This window comes from Vipera berus, assembly GCF_964194415.1.
Source record: "Vipera berus genome assembly, chromosome: 5".
NCBI lineage: Eukaryota > Metazoa > Chordata > Lepidosauria > Squamata > Viperidae > Vipera > Vipera berus.
In genome coordinates this window covers 74,045,021-74,053,681 of record NC_138207.1, presented here as the reverse complement: position 1 = coordinate 74,053,681, position 8,661 = coordinate 74,045,021, and the positions used below count along the sequence as shown (strand labels likewise).

At 45.3% G+C, this 8,661-nt stretch overlaps 1 protein-coding gene across 2 annotated transcripts; it reads right to left on the bottom strand.

Annotated features, from left to right (window-relative positions):
• Nucleotides 1–378: 378 nt before the first annotated feature.
• FGFBP3 (fibroblast growth factor binding protein 3) lies at nucleotides 379–2,751 on the bottom strand. Of its 2 annotated transcripts, none has more exons than XM_081330101.1 (2): nucleotides 2,654–2,751; nucleotides 379–1,726 (listed from the first exon to the last, which is right to left on the bottom strand). In XM_081330101.1, the coding sequence occupies exon 2, from the start codon at nucleotides 1,634–1,636 to the stop codon at nucleotides 872–874; it is 765 nt and encodes a 254-aa protein (XP_081186227.1). In that variant the 5' UTR covers nucleotides 1,637–1,726; nucleotides 2,654–2,751; the 3' UTR covers nucleotides 379–871. The 2 variants fall into 2 exon arrangements, with proteins under 2 accessions (XP_081186227.1, XP_081186226.1); XM_081330100.1 differs by having other exon boundaries at nucleotides 379–1,871; nucleotides 2,654–2,714.
• Between the last annotated feature and the right edge of the window lie 5,910 nt (nucleotides 2,752–8,661).

The following is an 8,661-nucleotide window of genomic DNA, read 5'->3' as shown; positions in this document are numbered from 1 at the left end:
GGCAGAAAGGTCTAAAAATTAATTCAGCCATGGCTAGGATGATTTTCACAATCACCCAAAACTAGAAAAGTCAATATAGATACGTTCACCCCCCTTATTATACCCAGCTCTTGAGCTATCCAGTCGGAGGGTATAGAGTACAACTATTTTGATGAATCCAAGCAAAAAAGTTTAGTTTTAGATAACAATCTGGGAATGCTTTGTATGGCGTTCTGCCTCTGTGGTATACAGGTTTATCAAATAAATAGCATAACACCATTAATTTAAAAAGTTCCATGTCCTTGATGATATTATCCCAACACAAACACAAAGATTATAATTAGACAATAAATTGTGATAGCCGGAGTGTATAATAGAACTTCATTTATTATTGCCATTAACATAGTTTTTTTAACACCCGATAGCAACTACATCAGCATGTGTTATACAGTTGTTAGACATTTCCAAAATACAAAATAAAGGTCCATAAGTGACCGATAATCCCGTATAATTTGTTACAATTACAGATTAGCATCTCAGTTATTGTAAAGAAAGAAATTATCTGAAGCAGCAGAGCAGTGTACTAGAAATGGATCCCCTCTAGTATAGGAAAAGGATCTGTATCGTGTATTAATGCACAAATCCTACGCAAATGTAGCTTCCACAACCCCTTAGTGTCTTTATTATCAAGATTAATAGACATGAGTAAATTATGTGTCACATAAAGCCCCAGAACTGCACAAAATGACAAATCTTAATCATTGCTCCTCCACCTTTTCCTTTCACCAGACCTTGTTTGTTTCTGCCCTTATATCAAACGATCCCTTCCATATTTATCACTACGTCTTCTGCTGTACACCTCCATTCCCCCTTCCTCTTACCCTGGAAAAGTTCAGCCATTCCAGAAATTCACAAAAAAGTTACACAAGGAATGCCATTTCTCTTCACAATAAGTGTCTACCACATTGGCATTGAGCTCTGTGGGCTGTACCGTGCCTTCCGCAACTGCTGTCGTACGCTGCCTATGGGGCGGACGGGTTGGGGCTGCTGGAGAGTTAGGGTTTCCTTTCCGCTTCCCCCCTTTTTTTTGCTTCCTCAAAGCACCATTCTTTGCTGGATTGGTGGTGGTCACTTGCGGTGAGCTCTGTGATGCTGGTAGGTTTTTGCCATGGCCTTTCCCCTTGGAACTTCCTTCAGTGACACTCGCAGTCGTTACCAGGATGTCTGTGCTTGGGGTGGTTTGGACCAGGTGTAAGTGGGCTTCAGGTGCCTCCTTCTTGCTGCTACAAAGCCTGGATTTGAGAGGGCTGGTGTCCTGGCAGGGATGGCGCTTCCGGCGGAGCTTCCCCAGGATCTGCTTCCAGAACTGACGGCCTTTGGCACCATAGGCAGCACATAACTCTGGCTGGCCCCGGTAGACACACCTCTGGGCCTCTCCTTCTGCTGGATGACAGGTGATCTGGAGCTCCGTCTCCCTTTCTCCAGAGGTGAGTTGCCAACTGCACAGATGCTGGTCACGGGTGGAGAACTGGCCAGACTGAGCCCAAGGGAAAGAAGGTTTTCCTTCTTCACTGTTATCCTTACCCTTCTTGAAAGGGTTACATTCTAGGCAAGTGAGGAAGAGAAGCGTCAGGGGGAATGTGTGGGGCAGCTTCATTTCCTGAAGTCAAGGGAGGTGCTGGCACTCTTCATTCAAGAGCATGAGTGGGAAAAGCTTGGCCAAGGGCTCGGTCCTGTCTTTCAGGTCCTAGGGAGACAGAAGTACAATGAGCCATCTGGAACAGGCACCATCAATAAGGATGAGCAGCAACAGCTAATTGCAAGCAATGTCTTCTACTTGACCAAGCACATTCTTCCTCCCCAAAATTTCAGCAGAGAACAATTCTACTTTCCTAAAAAAAAAAAAAAACGATAAACTGCAACCCTCCATCAGATGTGGTTAAGATCTACACCAGATGGGGATGTTGCTCTTACAAAAGCAGATACTTTCTATTGTTATGCGATCAGCCAGCAGCTATGGTGACTGATTGCTTTAGATTCACAAGGACATTCATTGGGTGTTCTCGTTTATATTAGTGGCATTTGAGCTCAACCCACAGCTAGTAAGTCTCTGCATATTTCACCAAGATAAACATTCTTGTTCTTCTTAAAGAGAATAGTCCGCATTAATAGAAACACTGCCTTCTACAGCATGAAATTGCTCCTTGCTTTCATGTAACGTAAATGCTCTAAATCATTTTTTTTACGTGCATAGCTTGATTTTATACCAAAAGTCTTTCTGAAACTCCAGTGAAGAAAGAAGAAGTTTCATAATGTTCTTTTGATCTTGTCTTCTTGACACAATTCTCCTTTCTCGCCAACTCTTCTCAGTTCCTACCTTTAACAAAAATCCTGCACATTAGACATCTTTTCTGTCGCCCCCAGTCTTTTCTTTCTTGCATTCCTCAACTGCAAACAGCCCTCTGAAACCTGGTGGCATTTCTTAAAATACCAGCAAGCTGGTGCAGATATGAACGTGAGGCTCCTGCTAATACAGTGCGGGAAAGAAAGTTGCTTTCTTAGAAAAGAAGCAACAGTTTCAAAGAGCCAACATGGCCCAAATCCCCAGACAAAATGAAGCCCATCCTGACATTCACTATTTCCCACTTTTTAAGTTCTTTCTGGCTCCACTTACCTTCGATTGTATGTGGAAGACAGCTCTACAGGAGAAATGCCAGCCTAACTCAGGATTAGCCTGGTGGAGAGCGTTCAGAGCATGTCTGCGTTATCAAGAGTCCAGGAGGGGCTAACCATTGCCTAGGCCCCTCCTCAGTCTTATGCATGCATGCAAACACACACACACACACACACACACACACACACACACACACACACACACACACACACACACACTATCACTGGGAGACAGAGCAAGAGAAGAGCCTTGAAAATCAAGCAGAAAGCTGTTTTGTTTGGTCCTTGTACGTTCAGGTGCCTAAACCATATCACATCGTTTTACAAATATGATCTTCTGCTCACTGGAAAAATTGTTACTCTTTGTCCTATTTAATTGATTAGAAAAACGTGTATTTGGCATTCTCTTTTTCTAAAAGACCTCCTGATTACAACAGGATAGCTTGACACAGTCGCACTACAGCCCCATTGAACAGAGAGGGACTGGTGTGGTTCCCCCAAATGTTCAGCGGCTGTGCAGAGAATGGAATCCCCAATGTCCTATCTTCAAATGTGTTACACCCTAGCTCAAACTAGTTCTGATGAAAAGTAAAGATCACTGCTGCCAAATAAAGATTCCTAAATAGATAAGTGGCTCTTGAGAGGGTAGCAGGTTTTTTTTTAATTATTCAAATATTTACTTTCAAATGTTCACTTAGGATCTCTAGTGTAGGATCTACAGTGGGATGTACATCTCTTTGTATTTTAAAGTGTTTTATTTTTCCCACAAACAAATATGCAGAGAGAGAGAGAGAGAGAGAGAGAGAGAGAGAGAGAGAGAGAGAGAGAGAGAGAGAGAGAGAGAGAGAGAGAGAGAGAGAGAGAGAGAGAGAGAGAGAGAGAGAGAGAGAGAGAGAGAGTGTTTTGGACAGTGTGTTTTGATGGCCACAGTATCTGATAAAACTAACAAGTTCATCAAAGAAGCGATTTTTTTTATTCTGTATTTATTAGTTGGTACAAGCTTTCAAAGCATTGAGCTTCAGTACTGATCCTTCTAAAAGAACGCAGGAGTTTTATCTATTTATTTATTTTTGAATATAGCACTTATTTGGGCATGTAAATGGTAAAGCTGACTTACAACCACAATTGAGCCCAAAATTTATCTTGCTAAGTGAAACATACCATTTGTATGATTTTTCTTGCCAATGTTGTTAAGTGAATCGTTGCAGTTGTTAAGTTAGCAACATGGTCGTTAAGTGAATCTGGCTTCCCCTATTGACTTGGCTTGTCAGAAGGTCACAAAAGGTGAATCACAGGACTCCAGGACACCGCAACCATCATAAATATGAGACAGTGGCCAGGTGTCTGAATTTTGATCACGTGACCCTGGGGATGCTGCAACGGTTATAAGTGTGAAAAAATGGTCATAAGTCACTTTTTTCAGTGCCGTTGTAACTTTGAATGGTCACTAAATGAACTGTTGTAAGTTGAGAACTATCCGTACTTCAAATAATATTGTTCAGGAAGATAGCAATAGACAGAATTTCTTGAGGGTTGCAAATACATCATAGATTCCAGCCTCATGTCCAATGTTTCCTTTAATATCTGGCATACCAGGTGCAGAAAGAAAAATGGTGCATGCCCAATCCAAGTACAAATGTATGAGCTACAATGCAAGTATCATATCAAATGTGGAAAATCAGGAGTCCAGGCAGTTCAAATGAATGTAATAATAATAATAATAATAATAATTTTATTTGTATACCGCCCTTCTCCCGAAGGACTCAGGGCGGTGAACAGGGCAAACATATAAAAATACAAGAATACAAAAATTAAAAGAGATTAAACAAGATGCCCAAAGCTTACAACAATAAGTTAAAATACATTAAAACAATAATAAAACCCAAACCCATCACCCATCAGGCCAGGCCGGCTTGTTCGAACAAGTAGGTCTTCAGATCGCGTCGGAAGGAGCGAAGGTCGGGCGCCATCCGGAGCTCGACCGGCAAATGATTCCATAAATCCGGCGCGCCCACAAAGAAGGACCTCCCCCTGGGGGCCACCAGGCAACATTCTCTGACCGGTGGCACCCTGAAGAGGCCCTCTCTGTGGGAACGCACAGGGTGGAGGGAAATTGATGCCAGCAGCAGGTGATCCCTAAGGTACTCGGGACCCATGCCATGTAGGGCTTTAAAGACCATTACTAGCACCTTGAATCTCACCTGGAAGACAACTGGAAGCCAATGCAGCTCACGGAGCAGAGGTGTAACATGGGAGTATTGGGAGACTCCCAACACAACTCTCGCGGCTGCATTCTGCACCAGTTGGAGCCCCCGAGTGGTCCTCAAGGGCAGCCCCATGTAGAGAGCGTTGCAGTAGTCTAAACAAGAGGTCACGAGCGCATGAGTGACCGTACGCAGGGCATCCTGGTTTAGATAGGGCCGCAACTGGCGCACCAGGCGAACCTGGGCGAGGTTTATTATAAGCTAATGCTCTCTACAAGAATCTGAACTATTAATGGTCAAGGGAAATTAGTGGGAGATAAGAGTAGAAGGAATTCAAGGTGGGCTGGACTTAGATCTCTTTTTTTTTATTAAAAAGTTTTACAATACATTTTACCTTTAACAAAAAAAAACCTCCCAACCCCCTCCCCTCCCACCCTCTTCCCCCTCCCCAACCCTCCCCAACCCCTCCCTCCCTTTCCCCTCCCCCCCCCACTTCCCAGAGCAAAATACAGGGTATAAAAATACAAACAATCATAATCTAACTTACACAAACAATCCTAAACTATTTAAACTATCGCACTTTAACTCATATAGATAAACTCCAAACATATATATATCATATCAATGATTATTCAAATACAAAATAATACTTTTCAGTCTAATACCCAATAAAAACAATCACAGATAAAACAATTTATATCAATTTTCTAAAACTATTCTTCTTTCCAACTGGGCTTTAAGTTCATATTATCCTAATATATTATACAACTTAAAATACCATAGATTACTTTCCAAACTTAAAATTTTTTTATATAATCACATCATTCTTATATTTTCTATTACCTATTCCAGTATTACCCATAAAAATATTACAAGTTAACTTCAATCACAGATAAAACAATTTATATCAATTTTATAAAACTATTCTTCTATCCAACTAGGCTTTAAATTCATACTAAAACCAAGTTTATACAACCTTCCCTTCTCCTAATGTATTATGCAACTTAAAATACCATACATTACCTTCCAAACTTAAAAATTTTTATATAATCACATCATTCTTATATTTTCTATTACCTGTTTCATTATTACCCATAAAAACATTACAAGTTAACTTCATCTATAATTTTTCCCAAAGTTGCACCTAAGCATATTACAAAGTATATACCTAACACACAATATCCACCTTCTTATCACACCGTAACTATACGTACCATCCAAATAACAAATCATAACCTACAGAATATCAGTAAGCACTACTACAAATCTTCCCAATTAAATTTTCATAATCATCTTAAAACTAAAGCAACATAAAATATTACATAATTATTTTATAAGGGTGAAAAATATATCCCCAAATATTTAGTCCTTCTAGCAATTCCAATTCCCATAATCCTTATTACATTATTATCTCCTGCAGTTATGCAACTAAATCTTCAGGCTTGATTCATTCGTCCAGAAGCAGCACGCCTCTTCCAATTTCTGACCTTCTCCAGTGGTACTGAAATTTGTAGCTTTCACATCTGTCTGCATTAACCCTTCAGCATCTTGTAGATTCTCTCTGGAACGTTGAGACTCTCTCTCACCTTTTTTCTTTGTAGATTCCAAAAATGGTATGGGGACTGCTTTTAAAACATTACTGTAGAAATCACGTGCCTGAATCACCGTGGTAAAACAATGCCTCGTACCTTCATAGGTCACCACCATACCCACTGGTATCTGCCATCTAAACTTGATATCACGTCGTCTCAATTCTTGTGTCAAAAAAGCAAATTCCTTCTGTTATGTATGCAGGCATCTGCATAGCAACAGCCATCAGGGGGCGTGGCCTGGACAGTTTCGGCGGGAAACCTAGGGCCAACCCCATTGGCTGTTAGCTTACCTGGCCAGGTATATAAGGAGGCCAGGTAGCCCTCATTCCTCAGTTCACTTCCCCTTCCAATAAAGAGCTGAACTCACACACCGGCTGGCGTCTCTCTTGCGTCGGACCCACTACACAATAGTGGCGACGAGGATGGGATTGCTGCCGACCAAGAGCTGAAGTCACTGGGGAAACGCTCCGCGAGCTGAAGGGAAAGGCATTTTTCCTTCTTCCCCCCACGACCGCCAGCCGAACCGGCAACGCCAAGCGCCACATCCACGACCAACTGCCGCCATGGCTAGAGCCGGACAACCCCGCGAATTCGAGACCCGCCGCCCCGAAACCTGGACCCGTTACCTGGCTCACGTTGAACTGTACATGCGGTTCAATCAGATATCGGAGGACGGTGCAAAGGCGGCCGCCCTGCTCTGCCTTGGGGGACCAGCGCTGCTGGAAGTCGCAGCGAACCTGTTTCCCCAGGAGGCCATCAACACCGTTGCGTACCGAGACCTCGTGGCCAGGCTCAACGCACATTTCAGGCCCCGGCGCTCCAAGGTGGCCGCACGGTCACAATTCGAGAAAAGGGACCAGCGCCCCGACGAGACCGGCGCCGACTTCCTCGCCGGCCTACAGGAAGCTGCCGTCGCTTGCAGGTTCACAAATTTGGAGGAGCGACTATGGGACCGGCTGATTTGCGGCCTACGCGACAGACGGTTGCATGAGCGCCTGTTCGAAAGAGAGGAGGTCTCTCTCCAGGAAGCCGAGGACGCCATCCTAGCCCACGAAGCGGCCTGCGGGGCCGTCCAAGCCTGCCAGGGAACCCGGCCCGGCAACCAGGCAACCAGCGTCCACCGGCAAGGGGCCACAGAGGAGGACGACCTGAGCATTGACCTCCTCCAGCGGAAGTCGACCCCCGACCAGCGAGCCAGACGCCCAGACAGGCCCAGGCCTCCCAGCAACACTGCCGTTCCCCAGAGGTGCGCAGGGTGTGGTGGGAACCACATGCGCAGCCTCTGCAAGTTCCGGTCTGCCACGTGCCGGGCCTGCAAGAAAACAGGCCACATAGCCGCCGTCTGCCGTAGCCGCCGCCCCCGAGAGGAGATCCATGAGCTGCATCCGGAGGAACCGCCATTCGAAGGTACTGGGGCCCCCACCAAAACAAAAATTGGCTATGTCGAGAGCCGGCTGGCCATTAACTACACGGGTAGCCGCCGGCTGCTCAAACCCAAAATTAGATTAACAATCCGTTTGCAAGGTGTCCCTTGCAGCATGGAGCTTGACTCCGGATCAGCGGTCTCGATTATTTCGGACGAGACCCTTAACCACATAATTAGCCGGAGCAAGCAACGGATTAAATTACGGCCTACTAAATTAACCCTGACCGATTTTCAGAATTCGCCAGTCAAGGTGAAGGGGGAGGCCACCATTTCAGTGGGGTTTAAGGGTCGCGAAGGGCACCTGGACGTTGTAGTGGTAGAGGGCCGCAGAGCCAGCCTGGTCGGGCTGGACTGGTTTGAGGCCCTGGGAATCTCAGTATCCGGGATCCATCGGATCCAGGGGGACTCCGTTGAGGCCTTTTCCCGGGAGTTCGCCGACGTCTTCGACGGGTCATTAGGCAAGTACACCGGGGGCCCCATATCGTTCAAGCTTAACTCGAACGTCTCCCCCGTTAGGGTCCGGCCGCGGCGAGTCCCATTTGCGCTCAAACACAAAATCGAGCGCGAACTAGACAAGTTGGTGGCCCAGGGAATCTTAGAGCCTGTAGATGGAGGGGAGTGGGAAACCCCCATCGTGACCCCCCTCAAATCCAACGGGGAAATAAGGATCTGCGCCGACTATAAGTGCTCAGTGAACCGCGCCCTAAACCCACACGCTTACCCGGTTCCCGCGGTCAGCCACGTTCTCGCTTCCCTCCAAGGCGGCGCCATTTTTGCAAGGCTCGAT